Here is an 18,343-nt window from a genome sequence, read left to right on the forward strand (position 1 = left end):
TATATGAGAGTGTGTAGGTGTGGGTGTGGGTGTTTGTTTTTGTGTGTTTGTGTTTGTGTTTTATGTATAAAGCATATAAAAATGTCTACGTAAGCATATAATTGAATAAGTTCATGTGTGCATATATGTACCCCTTTGCTCCATGATAAACTATTATCCTGATCGGAGACTTTCTATGTAACTCATAGTTGTGTGCTCAATATGTCCTCTCTGTTTGTTGATACAGAATACAAAAGGGGAGAAGTTGAGTGATGATGTTTTGGAAGCGAACGCTAGGATATATGCCAAAGAATATGGCAACGACGATGGGTATGTTTTACGTCTCTATGGCTGGGCCTCCGCAGCCTGTACATACACATCGTATTGCTGTTTGCTCTCATTGTGAGAGAATATCTGCATATGTATGTGCACACGTGATCCTATACACATGCACACTTCTGTAGACTTAAAGCGTACGAACCAATCTGCGGCGATGGAAGTGCTCGTTTAATGATACAGAAGCTCTGTAGCTATCTCTATATACCCCCTTGAGGTACACGCGCACAAGTCAGTAAACGGAGCCAAGTTATCTGTGTGTGGGCCGCGACCACTTAGTGGCACAGCGTGTACTTCGTACTACTGATGCATATACCCTCTCAGGAGACTCGGTAGCAGATTATGTTTCATGAACATTGGTTTACGTTTTACATGCGAAGTTTGCCCACTCACACACTCCTAGCTATAGCGTTCAACCTGGGCGAGTATTGATCCCGCACGGCTTATCAACATCCATCCATACATACTCTGTAGGCTCCTTATCGATGCATGCCCAGTCTCACACAAAGAGTCCAAATTATAGGGTCATGTCGATCTACAGAGATATAAATATTGAAGATAACTCTACCCGTATTTCCTACCAAATTCGGTAACGGCTTTGATACCTTCTGTTTCATGATGCTCGGCATACCACTGATCGGTGGGTGCACGATACAACGTACTGTGAATATCTTGTTGTTAAAAACAATCCGGCCATCACAGTAAGACCTTGGTCTGGGTCATCTGGGGTAATATCCACTCATGTGTCTGTGTTTGCTTCACTTACAAGATGTCTGATGGTTTGCATGTTGATGTTTCTGTATTTGCTTCACTTGCGCACCGCCTTTGTTTTCATACAAGATGTCTGAAGGTTTGCATGTCCAGCCCGCACTGTCATTCAAATCTTCGACAGGAGATTTTCCCATAGAATCACAGTCGACTACTAAATCTCTCTATGAGTATCCGCTTGATGGTCTTGTATATACGTTGTATTGGTACCTGCACAGGACCATCCCGGCAAGCTTTGATATAATTTATTTTATAGGATGGACGCCTGACCCTACTCAACAAAAGCCGATGAAGCCGGTATGTTTCTGGTTGACATAGTACACTTGGTCAACTAGATACATATTCCGAGCTACACCGGATATTTGTGGCCTTTGTTCCGTTGTTGTGGATGGCGCTAATTTTACACGTGCGAATCGGGTATAAATTTATATGTTTATATATGTATATATGAATAAATGTATAAATATATATATATGTATAAATATATATGTATGTATGTATATATATATATATATATATCAATATATATATATATATATAGAACTCTTGCACACCGTGGGATACTTGTTCTCGGAGTATTGACATCTCTTAGTTTTAGCACCACGTTATGATTATTCGTGTTTGTGAGTAGTGAAGAGCAGGAGAGTGATGTGTCGATGTGCTGTTTTTGGCCATCTTCTCGTAAAGTACACTTAAATGGACAATTGTTCGTTTCCAAGCTTCCGATGTGAATTGTTGAGAGTGTGTGGACCTCCTGATATGTACCTGTGTTATCCAGGCTCGTGAGATATATAGATACTGATCATCTTGGTTTGTTGAGGTGCGTTGAAATAGTTATGCATGTATTAGGATGTGGTTCTTAGTTCAGGCCCAGAGCAAGCTGGTCCTGTGTATACGACAATGTACGACTCGGAAGCCCTATTACGAATCTATTGTGTGCACTCATCATTTTCATCCGCCCCTTATATGCATTAGATAAAAATTTTAATCTTAAGATTGTTTTGTGTAGTCAGAACCGATGCACCACTACCCGAGATTAATTGTTCCACTCGACCATCTTAACGCGAACATTTAAGCTGCTCGCTGTTCTACTGACTTACCTACAAATCTCAACCCGATTGTCTTTATCATATAGGGATCGGCTGATATCAATCTAATGGAATTCGGCGATGTCAATACCGTATAATATAATGTAAACAAAGCGTCAACCCACCTTCCCGAGCTAATCAGCTATCGAGGCGATCAAATGTAGCGTGGCACTACGTAATTAGGTATTTTAAAAATCTTATTTCTGAGATACCGTGGTCTGTTTATAGCCAACGATAATTAACTGTTTACGAAAGCAACAGTCCATATTCGAATATATTCAATAATGTCAGTGGAGGTCGAATGGTCGAATGGTCCATATGTGTACGAGAACCGCAGCTCGACATAGACGTATACGCCGGTCACAACAGCATGATCAGGAAAGCACGACCACTCTAGTGACAGACACTTGTTGAGACTGCACTAGCAGAACCTATACTTCAGTGTGTGGCACTGGTTGAGAAAGATCTGACCCAATACGCCTCTTCGTGAGACCGCCGATGATTTTGAGGAGATACGCTTTGATCCCAGCAGGGAAGAATTTGCTTACTAGCGTACTCGATGGAATTATTTGTCATTGTTACTAGCAATTCACCGCTTTGTACACTTTTGTTGCGTAAAGTGCCAGGGAGACTACTGAAGTTCAGTTGAAGATTGCATGAACTATTCCTGACTTATCAGTATTGGCGGACTGATTCATAAATGATTGTAGTTGGTGACAGGATATGGTGTGGGATGTCGAGTAGATGATCACGATCGAAAATCTGATCCATGTTTTCAGTTGAATATAATTGCGATTATACTTGGTAGTGTTCAATTTTCAGAAGGCTATGCTATGTTGGTAGTTAAATTCTGAATTATGTTACTCTGCATCTTTCTAATGGTAAAGCACAATACGCGTATCTGTATACAAATATTTACTCTCTCTACTAGAGTAGAGTCACGCAACCATACCATATCTTTCTCAAATATACAGAGCAGGCTAAATATGAAAATACATATTCAAATATGCGCTGCTAAAAGTGTTTTTTTTAAATAGATATTTTGAAATTTGTAAAGAAGAAAACCGATTTTTTTACAAAATAAATACTGTACACTACTGTTTTTTTATAAATATGCATAAATCTTCTTGTTTTACTTTTACAAAAAAAACGTTTTTTTATAAATGTACGCACACAAAAAGACACAGAAACGCTAAAATTGTATTTTATTTTTACAAAGTCCCTTCATCGTCTTCTGATTAAAAAGTTAAATATACCACAAGAATTACTACTAGATTAATGCGCCCTCGCTCCTAATTTTATAAAAAAAGCATACCTCTCACTCTCTCATAGAGTCATAGACTCATTTATTTAGTACTAGTAGAGTGAAGAAGAGGAAGAGAGTATAAAAGCGTGTTTTGTTATAAAAATAGTTATACAAGAAGAAAAAAAGAAGGCTAAATATATTAATACGATCGTTTGGTTGTTACAATTAAAAATTTGTCCCAATCATGAGTATGAATGTATGTGCATAAAAGTATTTTATTGTTTTCTATTAAAAACAAAAACTAGTATCTGTAATTCTGTACTGACAATATATGTCTATTACATTTACTTGTATTTTTATAAAAAAACAAAACTGTAATACATACAATGATTTCAACAATTTGCCTTCAATGATAGCCTTCAACAATGACATCCCAGTCACGGTAAAAGTGTATTTAAGGTTGAACAAACTTTGCAAACATATTATTTTCTCAACAATGCATAACATGCAGCAACCCAATGGTAACGATAGCTTCGAGTCCGAAAAGGTCGAGCTAATAAATTATGGAATAGTCACTAATGCACATATAGAAGCAGACAAAGTTTTTGCATCACGTCATGGTCGGTTAAACTGGTCAGCAGTGGAAAGGCCGTTATCTGCAGACTCTGCTAATCGCAAGGTGGTTGTACCCATAGTGACACACTGCAACAAACTGAAACCCGCAAAGCATGTGTCTTTAACGAGGCGACTTTCGCAACAGGTGGACCAACCACTTGAGATTGTCAACTGTAATGTAAAGCAACTTCAGGTAAAGTCAGTAGGAAAACGGCTAACGCAGAAGTTGTTTTCCCTATCTAAAACGACACATCACGAAAAGGAAGAACTCTTGATTAAAAAAATGTCGTTCAGGCAATGGCTTTCGCGAAATCGGTTTTTTAAAACAGCCTAATTAGTGGCGCGACAAATGGGAATATACTCCGAAAATGCTCTGGGTGACAAATGGCCACGTTTAATTTGACTGTGGATCGTTACATCGATCAGCTTCTACGGCTGTTGATGATGAACGTTTAAGGATAATGTACAGAAGCCTGCCAGTGCCATATTTTCATATTGCATACAACGCGGTACCGGTTCGACATAGTGCATGTTAATTTATATTACATGTGTTGTTATACCCGAGTGAGCAAAACAATGAGAAATTGTTACGGGGCGGCCAGTTTTAGACCACGGTAATTTTAAGCTTGGCTACTTCATGATAACATAAGACGGGAAACTCTGTAGTCACGTACATATTATTACATCAAATGTATGCGGCAATTGTGGAAATTTAAATTAGTACAGCTAACAACTACATTGAAGACTGAGTGACATCCACAAAGCATGGTTCACGATAGTACACATATATCACAGCCTAGTTGGTCAAAGCCAGGGAGAGATACAATTTTTAATTCTCATATTATTTAATAAATAACTTTTTGAAGCAATGATACAGGGGTTGTGTGCCTGGAGCTTACATTTGTATACAAATATGCGTATTGTTCTTTACTATTAGAAAGGTGAAAAGAGTAACATAATTTAGAATTGGACTACCAAGTATACTAGCAAGTATATTCAACTGAAAACACGGATCAGATTTTCGATCGCGATCATCTACTCATCACCATACACCATAAGTCCATATCCTGTCACCAATTCCAATATTTTCAATCATTTATGTTTCAGTCCGCCAAACACAAGAACTTCAAGAAGTCAACAACGTAAAAACATTTTTGGCGAGTACTTTTACTTTCAAGAAATATTAGTTTTTAGGTCGCCTGTGTTTTGTATATTTATTTAAATCTGACAGAGAAAAAAAAGGTTTTTACTTGTATTTATTGTAAACCATTTTGTATTTTTTGTAAATATTTGTTCAACAAAATCCTTCAGGGTGGGATGGATATAAATACGTCGCTCATTGGTGAATTTGATTTTGTTGCCGGTGCAAACTTTCCAAAATCACCTTTAAATTCTACAGAAAGATATAAATATTTTTTAGTATTTAGAGTGAACTTTGAAACAACGCCATGTGGATGTGCGGTCAGCGTCACTCAGGTTTTTACTCTTTTTAAAAAACAAATTACATCCCGCTCTCTTCAAAATTCCGACTTCAATATCGACCATCTTAGTGGAGAGTCAGAGTCTCAGAGACCTGGTCACCTGAGGGCTAGAGGACGGCTGAGGCTGACCGCCTGCACTGCATTTATTTTTTTAAATTATTCGTTTTTTCAAGGTCGCGGCGCTTGGCCTTCCACCTTCCGGATTGGCGGGTTGGGCCTTCACAGTTCACTCTTTAATCTTCATGCCTTCTATTTTTAACAATAGCTGAGAAAAAGGAATATGTATATTTTTGTTTTTGTTTTTTGTTTTTTTTTAAATTTAAAAAGCAAAGTATTATATTTATACATATTACAAAACCAAAAAAAAAATTATCCAAATTCACTGAAAGAGTAGTTGTGGAATCCCTATTCCTTTTAGGCGGTTCGGATGTGCTACTTTGGTTTAGAGACATTTGGTGGTCCAAAATCGAGGGGGGGGTGGGACTAACGACAAACAACTTCGACCTGTGCCAACGTGTGGATCAATCAGAACCCATAGAATGGTACGTCATTAGTACGTTTTTTTTGCTTGGAACCTGCTCACGCCGAAAATTCTTCACTGCCAATAGCTACACAAGGAGCACAGTCATAACTTCACAAATATATATGCGTATGTTGAATATTTAAGTCAATATTGAACCAAATATCTGAAAAATGCACGCAAATTTATAAGTCTTTAAATTGACGAAAGTCCAAAATCCAAGGGGGAGGTCTCTAAACCAAAGTAGCACATCCAAACCGCCTTATCACCGAAAGCGTAGCTGTAGAATGTATACTGTATAGTGTATACTGTATTGACTCTAAAGTCCCTATTTCTTTTATTGAACTCGAAATCTGTCCGGAACGCTTCTTTGTCTGGAACGCTTTTTTTTCATTTGGAGACCCCCAAGAGGCCCTGGACGGATCCTATATAGATTTGTTTTTTTTTTAATAAATAGAGCATACTCCTGTTTTTGATTCAAAAGGCTATAAAAGTAAACCCCACTCCCAAAGCAAGAAAGTCTTCTTTTTTCACGGCTTTTTGGATCTGGATGGTTTCTCTCTACAATTGAGTCTATTAGAGTAACCCAGGTGTCCATTATGTCTGCTTCTGAGATAAATGTTTCTCTATGGTTCTTAACCTTGGCTACTCCATCTACCATTTTGTGCTCCGTTGTCGTATTATTGGCGTGGGCCGGTCTCATTGCAGTCTTTATTGATGATAATTTCACAAATTTACCTTGTTTCAACTTTTCCTTTATCGGGTCCGGTAAAATTGTCAGGAGAGCGTAGAGTCGATTCGGTATCTACCATAGTCTTGATTTTCTTCGTCTGTAGGGATAATATTATATATTTCAAAAATGGGTAGTTTTCAATGCCATTAATTCCGAGGCGTGTGCTTCGTCTCGTTCCGTTTGTGCCTGTCCTCGTAGTCTATCTCGTTCAGCTTGTTCTTTCTCCCGTAGTCTATCTCGCTCAGTTTGTTCTTAATCTCTCAGTTTTCCTTGCTCGATTAGAATTTGAAGTTGTTGTTCGTGTTTCAGAGCCATAACTTCCAGGTTAGCGGCGAATTCGGACTGTTCGCCTGTAGCACCGTCGTTCAATTGCTTAGTCGTTGGTTCTTTAGTTCAATCTTCAGATGTCCCAGAACGTTTCCCTAAGTTGTTAATATCAGTTTTTGTCGTGTTAGTAGTAGTTTCTTCTGTTGGAACTGATATCGTGTAGTTTATTTCTTCTTTCTGGGGATTCTGGGGTTTGTATCTGAGAAGTGATGTCTCTCACTCATCATTATAGTCCCTATATATTCGGCCGGGGTCTCATTTTTGATTTTTGGTCCGGCTTGTAGGACTGGGTCTTGTGTTCGGAATATTTCTATAAAAAACCCCCTAGAAGACTTGTCCGGCACTTTTAGAGTTATTCAAAACATTCTGCTTTTCATTGTACTATTTGAAAATTTATCAGAATCAAAATCCAGAGGGCCGTGTTTTTTTAATATTATTATTATTTGCACGAGCATGAGGATAGGTAAGAGTGGCTCTCAGGTGAAGGTGTCGGTGGTGCATGTGTCGTTGTTCCAGATGAAAAATTCGTCTTCAAAAAGGGTAACGTCGCGGCTGATGGCAACAGTTTTTGTAGTAGGGTTGTATATCCTAAATGGGTCTGTTGTGCTGTTCATGGGTTGGACGATCATGATGCCTAGATGTCCGCTGTTTGTAAGTGGTGTGATATTGGCTCTGTTTTTGTATATAACTTTACAGCCGAATACGCGGAATCGTGAGTAGAGTGGTGCTTATTGGGTGAGTTTTGTGAGGGGTATTGGGTTGTCTTGGTGTAATGATATTCTGTTGCGGATGTTTGCTGCCTGTATTAGTACCTCGCACCAGAACGAAAGTGGCAGTAGTGCGTGTGCTAGCATTGCTCTTGCAATGTTCTTGGATGTTTGGTGTGCTCGTTCGATGAGTTCGTGGTCTGGTGTAGCGGTTGATGCGTAGCGTATCATGCATCCAAGATGGCAGAGTGCGTGTCGTACGGAGGCGCTGGTGAATTGTGGCCATTGGTCAAATTGTATCAATTGTACTCGTCGTCCCGATATAGTCTGTAGTTGGTGTAAAAATAGCGGGTTCCTATTAGTAGTTAGTTGCACAGTTAAAGTATCTATAAACGTATAAACTTATTAATGTTTATACCTATAATACTGGAATACGTTTAACGAAAATTCAAGATTCTTAACATGTGATAGTACTCAGTAGAGTTTGGGACTCTACTGTGCACAATCAAGTGGCTTTCCAAATATAGATTGGTTTTTCCACTGAAATTAGATTTGTACATAATATAGGAACGACACCAATCTGACACCTGAAAATAGCACTCTGGGAATCCCATGGCTCTCAGGCATGAAATGGTTGTCGGTATAAACCTATGGTATAATTCGATAATGATCTCAGAGCAAGATATTCCACTGAGAAAAGGACAGGATCAGAGTTGTTAGAAATTAGGACAACATGGTTTTGATTCCTTTTAGCCAGCCAGCCAGATGTGCCCGTCTATGCCTTAAATGAGATGGGGAGCTTGGTACCAAGTGATAGGGTTTAGGTGCGGATATATACTGCACCAGCTTGATTTTTTTTATTCTCTTTTTGATTTTCTTAAGTTGGACTTAAAGGTATTTTATTGGTTAGTTTCATTGGGTGATTGATTCGAGGCGTGAATGTAAACTATGCGTCCAATAAAATGATATCAAGTTTTAGTAACTAAATCATAAATAATTCTAGACCGAAGTAGTGAGTGATTAGAACGGAGCATATAGACAATAGTATCAGTCTACAATCGACTAATCTTTTGACATTACCAAGGGCTGAAGCTAAACTTATTGATCATTTTGTATTTTAATGTATTAACGTATTGTCTTATTAACGTAAACGTCTTGGTATCGTATAGTCAGCCTAGAAGAGACCGATTTTTACATTGGTCGAAAGGTAAGAGCAATTTTTTAATAATGATGTCAGCTGTAATGTTTTTCAGCAACGTTAAGATGCAGTGACGGTAGTTATCGTCGATCAGTGTCGTTATCGTCGATTAAAGGCGTAGCGTTCGTTGTGCATGGTTGATGTGTATGGGCCGATTATGTCGCTCAGGACTAGGTTCAGGGGATTGGTCGATGTCTTATTGTGTCTGCCATTGGAGGTAGGTTTGTTGCGTTTGTTTGCTTGGGTGCAATTGTCGCATGGGTTTAGGGTTTTATGGGACTTTTGAAGTATGTCCTGTAATTATCCGGGCCTCCACATTAGACTCTATGTATAAACGTACTCTTAAGCAGTACGCAAATTATAACCGTACTCTTAATAAAACGAGGAACTTATGTTTCCTAAATGTACTCTTAATAGTACGAGGACGTAAGTTTCTTAAATGTGCTCTTAATAGCACGAGGAACTTAAGTTTCCTAAAATGGTTTATAATGGTTTTATTAATTAAACCTTTTCCATTTAACCTATCAGATATTTGGATGAGGCCATTAAAAGACCTCAGTAAAATAGCAAACATAAAATAGTTGGTCTAGTTCTATTAATAGAGCTTTATTTACTTTCCAGTTTTATTTATATGTGAATACTTCGGTAGCGAGATAGCTCAACCGAATATAGGCTTCTAGGGACTATTAATGTTACCTAGTTGATCCTCTGATAAGCCAACCAGATGTGCCAGTCTGATGAAGGCTAAGTCGATAATTCTTGATAGTGGCAAATTATTGGTTAAGACAAAAACTGAAGACGTCAAGAGTGTTTTTATTTTATTTTATTTTTTCTAAAGATAGGATTTTATGAGCCTATCGGATTCGCCCCAGAAAAGAGCGACAACGAAACACTAAATAAAATCCCTGCGGAGACAGTACTGAGAGGATTATATATAGGCAATGTCTCAGCCTCGCAATCCCTCAGAATATTGCTGTTTTCACGAGGCAAACCTAACTTTATTAAACGTCTCATTTCGTTTATTTATATCGATATTTACACGATATATAGAATTTACCTACGCGTTTATTTATTCTAAGGCATTAGTATCGCCTTTATTAGACCGAATTTTACAGTCCGAGGCGTTGGTGCCAAGTAACACGTGCATGGTCTGGTTTAGGTAAGAGGCCAAATAGGTTGACTCAGTAGATGTGATCTGTGTTCGCCTCTATGTGTATGCATTTGCGATCGGGTCGTTTGATAGTAAGGCTGATCTTGATGAATATGAATATGTAGCCGCTGAATGTTAGCAGACGAATACTTAGTAGTGGTAGTGTAAGTAGTGGTAGTTCAAGTAGTGGTAGTGTAAATTGTTCGTCTAATAGTGCGACATCAAGGTTGTATAGATTTGCTGTGTACTTCGACGACGCATACTGTGATATTTGTGTTGATGTGAAGTGCGTGTGTGCGGATGTCGTGTGAGAGTATATGTTTGGTTGCGCAAGAGTCTACGGCAAGTAGGAATTCTGGTTGTGTTTGTGTTGTGTTGCAGTGTGTGGATCGTGTTCTGTTGTGACATTTGCAGCGTATGTTGGTGTGGCATCGGTGAGTCAAATGTAATGGTCATAGTCCGGTGTTGGGAATGATAGAGGAGTGTGGTTATTGGGTGCTTGGGCAGGGGCGTGGTGGATGGGAGGGTGGGTGGCTGTGGTGACGGAGGGTGGGAGAGTGTCCGTATATGTCTGTGGAGTTCGCGCATGTTATTCAAGAGTCTTGACGGCTTTAGTTTTCGTGTAGGTGTTGTAGGAGATCGTATACAACGTCTGGTGTGATGGCTGAGTTGGCGTATGATTGGGTGTTCCTAATGTTGTTCGGCACGTTTCTGTATCGGTTGTCTGGACGGTTGTAGGGTCGGTTGGTCTATCGGTAATCATGTTTATTGTTGTATCTACGCTGATGTTTGGGCTTACGTCATTCTTGGGCACGGTGGCCGATGTTGTCACAATTGTAACAGCGAAGGTTTGTGACTGCCGTAAATGCTGGAGTAGTCGTCATTGTTGGCGTTGAAATTATTTTGGCGTCGATCTCTTCTGCAACTCGTTTTATGTAATGTATTGATTCCGAGAAATTTCCTACGAGGGCGTCGTTAGTCATCAGATTGGTGGTAATATGCAAGTATTTCTTATACATTGCAGTGTTGAGAATGGAACGTTTCTCACAGTCACTTAGTTGTAGGTGTATTTTATTGCGGTCTGAAGACTTGCTGCTAGTCTCATGAAGAACATGTCCATGGTTATATCGTCCTTCTGGCGGAGGTTGCTGAGTTCGGCGCATACATATCTTGTCCTCCTCGGAGATGGTACCATGATCATTATGGATTTGTACATAAAGCACGTGTGGTAGGTCGTCTATGTTGATGGTTGAAGCCAAAATTTCGTTCACGGAGTCGCAGATAAGACGTTGGGCTTCACCTATTTCCTCGATCTTCTAGTGTTGGGCGGTTTCTGTTGGCGTAGCTGGTCGTACATTATAATAAAGAATATCCTCAAAACCATACGATCTTAGGTGTAGCTTCAGCTCATTGTGCCATAATCTAAAATTCTCACGGCCAGATAGTGTAGTTTTCAGTGATTTCTTAGATATAAGCATTTTTTATGTCTCTAGTATAGGTCTTATAATGATACTTATATGACGAAGTAATTATATGTATGGTGTGCGGACCTGATAAGTTGTTGAAGTACCAGTATTTAGACCATAGAAGTGAGTGCTTTGTTCATAGTTTCTTTAGGGTATTTATAGTTATTGTCCAGCCAGCTTTTAAGTATGCTGACTGGGGAGGGAAACCTTCTTGGTCAAGAAAGGAAAATCCCTGTAAAGATAAAGTCTGTTCGTCAAATGAGTTTTATGCTGGTGTCCCCCTTGTTTCTTTCTATAAAAGTGTGTAAAACTTTATACTGTTTGTCCGTCCAATACTCTGGATCTCTCTACAACAAATCGAAAATTTATCAGAGACCCAAATCCAGAGGGCCGTGCTTTTTTATTAATATTATTTTTTACATGAGCTTGGTTTTGTATTGTTGTTTTTATGTTTTTTTATAAAAAATATCAACATATAAATAATTACCCCATGATTATACGCTTTCAGTCCCCACGGCTTCTCAGCCGTGTTTCATCGATTGCATATGACCTTCAATTGAACAAGCCTGTTTTTGAAAATTTTGTACTAAATTTTCTATGCACGACTGTTTCATTTAGAAGAAGAAGGCTACGGTACATACGACTCAAAAGTCCAAAACAGTGGTATAAATTTAGTATTATTTAGACGACCCACCCGAATTTTCATAGTTTTGTTCATTTATGTCGAATGTACGTGAATATGACTAAAACCCTTTTCTTGGCTGGGCACTGGCAGCCTACTAGGCCCTAAATACTAAATACTCTCTCTAAGTCTAGTAGAGTCCATACTCCATAGTACAAAGAGAGAGAGAGGTAGCCTGCCACACCTGGGCCCTGGCGGCGCCGCGGCTGGCGCCCAGAACTTTCAACTACATACAGTACTTAAATACCTGACTCCAGCGTCCAGAGTGCACTTCTTGAAATTGTGCCATACCGCCCAATGCCCGGGAGCGACTCAGCAATAGTCAGCGCAAATATTTATGTCTACGAGTTTATTTCGAAAGCTACAAGTTGTCCAACTCCCAAGGCCCCAGCCCCCAGGCCCAGGGCCCCAGGGCCCAGGGCTTTTTCAAAACAAAAAAAGGACGTTGAGACTTAGACTTGAGAAGTTTCAACGAATAAAATACATGATATGTGTCCGACACCCCGACTTATCCATCAACTAGAACCGCCTATTAAAAAAAACCGTCCTGTGTGTTAATTAAATATGTTTACTCTGAAATGTTCTAAAAAAAAATATGGGCATAGGCAGTAATAAATAAAAATATACATACTATATACACACAGCGCATATTTTATATAAATACATATTTGTTATATAATTAATATTATGTTTTATAGAATATAAACAAATATATTTGAAAACATAGCCTTGATTTTAGAAGGTTATGATACATATTTACCATGTATTTATGTATGGTCTAATTTTATTAATTTTTTATCACTAAAAGCTATTAGCTATTGGGTCCCTCAGAACTTTATTTATTGCAAATAAGGAATAAAGTGAAGCTTTTTATGCCCATTTGAGACCCTGTACATGAATTTAGAAAGGCCCAACACAAGAAACACGATGTGATGCCAGCAGTAGAAGAGAACCCCCCCCCCCCCACCCAAAAGCAACAACGAATTATTTATTTTTTGGAAATCTGGACCGAAACGTGAACCAAAATTGAAATGTGATTATTTTAGGAAGCAATGTGAACTCTTGTGAAGTTGCACTTAAAACCACGGGGTGCGCTTTCCCAAAAGAAACAAGGGTACGAAAACCCGAAATTAAAAAATATAGTAAAAGAAAACGAACAGTCGAACCCCCCCCCAACAACAACCAAAAAGAAATTGGAAATCTGGACCCAAACGTGAATCAAAATTGAAGTTGCAGTTTAACCATGGGGCGCGCTTTCGCAAAACAAAATAAGGGTACGAAAACCTAAAAATAAAAACTATCGTTTCCCCCTCTTTTCAGAGCCTTTACTTCCCCACCAACGTCAGCGGTGTTCTATTTTTAAAAATATGTAGTATATTTTTTAAATACGGTACAGTATGTAAAAAAGATATATAAATATGCAAAACAGTAAATTAACACTGTGTCAGTTGTGTATCACCGTACTATCAGTCTATCAGACTATCAGTCAAGAATCTAAATATATATTACATATTTTGTATTGAAATATTTCTCCTGTCTATTTTTTTTAAAACAAAATTAAATACACTTTTTTGTTTGCCTTCAATTTGCCTTCATCAGTATTTAAATACATATTCATTGACCTCCCCCGGGCCCTACCTCCCCGTATTCGGTTTGTATTTAAAAATACATTTTATAAAGGTGGATTTGTCTTTTTCTTTATTTTTTTAAAAAACGAAAGGTTCAGCTTTGTAACTTTGTCTATACGACACCCGCCACTATAAAAATATTAACGCTCAAGCCCGGGTCCAAAGCCGCATCCGGTTCATTCGCAAGGTAGGGTCGATATCTATGGGCCCACGTAAGGCGACTTTGGCTTAAGTACCGAACTATTAAATGTGTACACGGCAAAAGTATATCTTCAAATACCGATACAACAGTCAAGTATCAGTTTTCGGTACATAATCTACACCTATCACCTGAAATAGAATACAACGCCTGATCAGACTAGAGAGAGAGAGCCAATGTTCTGTTAAACCTGTGAGCGTGAATTCGTGGATCCATACTTCTGAATGTTATAAAAGTATATCGTTTCATAGCCGTCTAAATTATACAAGACGAAGAAAAGAAGGCTAAATATGTAAAATACGATCGTTTGGTTGCACAATTGCACTGTAGTTCAACAATATTGAATTTGGTGTTGTACCGTTCTGTTGTTAACTTCAGGTCCAAGGGATTTTGTCCTGTTCTGTGATTTTTTTTTTAGATCATAAATTCAAATTAATTCCACTCGGTACATATACATAGATATATTTACTAGGGCTCGAGCGTTAATAATTTAATAGTGACGGGTGTCGTATAGACAAAGTCCCTATGTCTAAATATCCTTTCTAAACAATTCAAGACATGCAGCAACCTATTTAACGAAATTTTTGAGTCCGAAAAGGTCGAGCTAATAAATTATGGAATAGTCAGCAATGTATATATAGAATCAGATACACTGGTCAACAGTGGAAAGGCCGTTATCTGCAGACATTCGCCAATCCCAAGGTGGTTGTACCCATAGCGACACACTGCAACGAACTGAAACCCGTAAAGCACGTGTCTTTAACCAGGCGACTTTCGCAACAGTTAGACCACCCTCTTGAGATCGTCACCTGTACTGTAAAGCAACCGCAGGTAAAGTCAGTAAGAAAACGGCTAATATAGAAGCTGTTTTGCTCACCTAAAACGACACATCAAAAACAGGAAGAGCTCTTCGTGTAAAAAATGTCACTCAGACAATGGCTTCCGCGAAAATGTGTTGTCAAACGGCCTTATTAGTGCGGCAACAATATGAATACACTTGAAGGTGCTATGAGTGAATAATAGGCCACTTTACGATCAGAGTGTTCGGATGATGTCTCTTTGTAGAGAAAACGAGGTAACACCAGTTCGACATGGTGTGTGCTCGTATTACAAATCATAGTACCAATGGTACCATACATGAGCAAGCTCGACACCGAGTAATTGTTCTTGGGCGGTCAAATAGACAAGCATGGCTATTTTTCAATATCTATTTTCCAAGTCCCAAATATGCCACATGCGTATATGTTGGGAAACCACAAAATCTGTAATCAGGTACATAATAGTCACTACATCAAGTGTTTGCTGTGATTGCGGAATTTTAATTTGCTTTTGCTTACAAGTACATAGAATATGAGTGACATCTACAAAGCATAGTGCACGTGCGCGAATAGCACAGTATGGTTGATTAAAGTCAGAGAGGGGTATTATTTGTTCTAGGGTTTTACCTTTTATTTTAAATACAGCGAATCAGAGGTTGTGTAATTGGAGCATTGGAAAGGTGCAAAGAACTACCTAGTTCGGAATTTGACTACCAAGTATGATTGCACGCATACCCAACTAAAAACACCGATCAGGTTTTTGACCGTGATGACACCGATCAGGTTTTCGATCGTGATCATCTTCACATCATTACATATTTGCCATATACTGTCTGATTCAGTTCGCCAATACTGAAACCCCAAGAAAAGTTCATGCAACGTTGAATTATACTTCAGTAGCCATCCGGGCAAGGTTTGCGGAGCGATGAATTGACAATCGAGTCCGATAACAAGCAAATTACTCCCTGAAAAGCTCAATGCGTACCTTATCAAAATCATGTATTTATTTAAAATAATTGAGATACATTTCAAATCGTACCCCCAATCTCTCCCCTGACTGATACTAGCCAAACATTCTATTCGTGTACTGTCGCGCACCATGCTATGTGAATGTCGCTCAGTCTTCAATGTAGTTATAAACTATACTGATTTAAATTATTCAGTGTTTTGCTCACTCGTATATGGCACCGCCGGCTTTCTGGATTGTACTACGATCATGCGCTATGTCGAATCGGTTCCGAAATATATCCAGATATACTGTGCAGGCTTCTATGCATTCACTTTAAACGTGCTCATCAACTGCCGTAGACTCTGATCGGTATGGCGTTCTGTAGTTGTCAAGTAAACGCGGCATATTGGCCACCCGAAGCATTTTCAAATATATTTTATTGTCGCCTCACTAACTTAGTGACTAGGCCGTTTAAAAGAAAACTTTCGCAAAAGCCATTGTCTGAAAGACGTTTGCTTCACCGAGAGTTCTTCCTTGTCAAGGTATGTCGTCTCAGGTAAGCGAAACAACTTCTGCTTATGTCGATTGCCTACTGACTTATCCTGAGGTTGACTCACGCTGCGCTGGGTGATCTCAAGTGGTTGGTCCACCTGCTGCGAAAGTCGCCTCGATAAAGTCACGTGCTTAACGGGTTTCAGTTCGTTGCAGTGTGTCACTATGGGTACAACCACCTCGTGACGGGCAAAGTCTGCAGATAACTGCCTCTCCACTGCTGACCAGAGTGTTCGCCCGTTACTTAATTTCAAAATATTGAAGAACTTTGAATTTCATTTTTCAGTATTTCAAAACTTCAATATTTCATAAATTGTCAATTCCGTTGCTTTTGCCAATTCCAAATTTTGCATTTTACGACGTGAAAATACTGAAGCAGTATTTCATTTTGTTGTATATTTCTTTGAAAATGTATAAGAGGATTACCGTTCAAATTGAAACACTCGGCAAATACTCTTCCAAAATTTAAATACAACCGACGCTATGTATATTTATTTCAAAATGTTCCGAAAACTTCCATGTCCTATATTCCAAAAGAAATAGACAAAAATACTGAGCCACAATCTGACAGTATTTTCGTATTTTTTCCGAAGTTGGCAAAAGCGGCCATTTTATTAGTATAAATTAAAATATTCAGTGCGATGTTGTGAGTTTTATCAACTATGACTCTAAAGTGGTGGGTTATTTTTTGCTTTTAACCCTAAGTCCCTAAGACAAGTGCAATTGATAAATGCAAATCGGTTTCATTCGTTAGAAGCAAACCAACCATAACAGTCATATAAAGAGTAAATAACCAAAATCGGATGCAAGCTGGGACACTGGAGCTTGGATTCCTATCGAAAAGACGAAGAAAAAAATGACCCTCTGTAGTCTGTAGTCTATACTCTGTAGTCTGTACACAGCCTGACAGTGTCTGACAGCCTGACACGCTACATAATACAGGTAAATACACAATGGTCAATACTGAATACATACAAAGCCACAGTCTCTCTCTCTCTCTACTAGAGTTCAGAGAGAGTAGTCTAGAGTAGTCTCTACTCTGACTCTCTAAAGTACTTCAGTAATTTTTTTCCCTGTCTCTCTCTCTCTAGAGTATGTAGTAGAGAGTGGAGAGCAGCTCTCTGCCTTCCTCAGACTCTCTGACTCTCTCAATTTATAATTACACTTTTACAGGCTACAGACTGTCAGACTCACAGAGTACAGGACTCCAGGAGTACAGGGCGGCTACGGGCTGCCTACAGGCTACAGCCTCAAAGGCTCAGAGGACAAAGGCTCAAATCCTGATTCCTGAAATCCGGGAATCCCTTAATCCAGACGAGTGATAACTGATACGGGCCCTGGCCCCTTTGCCCCTGGCCGGCCCTGGGACCTGGGTTGCACTTGGTGTGCGACAAGGACGTACGGCCATGGAAAAATGTCGCGGCGACATCAGACATGTCGCTCATATATCTGTAATTTCAAATTTGATGTACCCCTGTCGATTAGTGTAGGTATCAGTAATTTGATATACGATACCCAGCAGAATGAGCAGACCCGTCGACACCATATCGTAACCAGCATGTCCTATAAAATGTCGTCACGACAGCTATGACATGTCGTTTGCCCAAATTCGATTTGTTTACCAACCTCTACTCTAGGTGATATTTAGTTGATACCAGGTGCATAACCAGTTACCAGAATCCAGATAAATACTTCTCAAATCTTAAGTTCTCATGACGATTCGTGTGTTTTTTGAAACTGTGAATGTCAATATTGTTTTTTTTTATTAAACCAAATAGTTATTTCCTTGTATGTAGAATGTTTTTATACATAATAGGTGGGCTTGGAATTGAAAAAGTCGAAATGTGTCTATATATATATATATATATATATATATATATAAATATATATATATAGACACA

At 38.9% G+C, this 18,343-nt stretch overlaps 2 protein-coding genes across 2 annotated transcripts in view; both read left to right on the forward strand.

Annotated features, from left to right (window-relative positions):
• SARC_04449 (hypothetical protein) overlaps positions 1 to 3,114 on the forward strand; it is a 9,322-nt gene extending 6,208 nt beyond the window's left edge. The window contains exons 8-10 of the mRNA XM_014301715.1: positions 227 to 309; positions 1,302 to 1,380; positions 2,219 to 3,114. Of these exons, the coding sequence (XP_014157190.1) occupies positions 227 to 309; positions 1,302 to 1,380; positions 2,219 to 2,269 (213 nt within the window). The 3' untranslated portion in view covers positions 2,270 to 3,114. The remainder of the gene's footprint in view (positions 1 to 226; positions 310 to 1,301; positions 1,381 to 2,218) is intronic.
• An 807-nt stretch (positions 3,115 to 3,921) lies between these two features.
• On the forward strand, positions 3,922 to 4,910 carry SARC_04450 (hypothetical protein; the record flags this gene model as incomplete). Its single annotated transcript, XM_014301716.1, has 1 exon — positions 3,922 to 4,910. A coding segment is annotated over one exon (445 nt), but the record flags the coding sequence as incomplete, so codon positions are not given.
• Positions 4,911 to 18,343: the final 13,433 nt, after the last annotated feature.

Source organism: Sphaeroforma arctica (genome assembly GCF_001186125.1).
Source record: "Sphaeroforma arctica JP610 unplaced genomic scaffold supercont1.250, whole genome shotgun sequence".
NCBI classification, from domain to species: domain Eukaryota; class Ichthyosporea; order Ichthyophonida; genus Sphaeroforma; species Sphaeroforma arctica.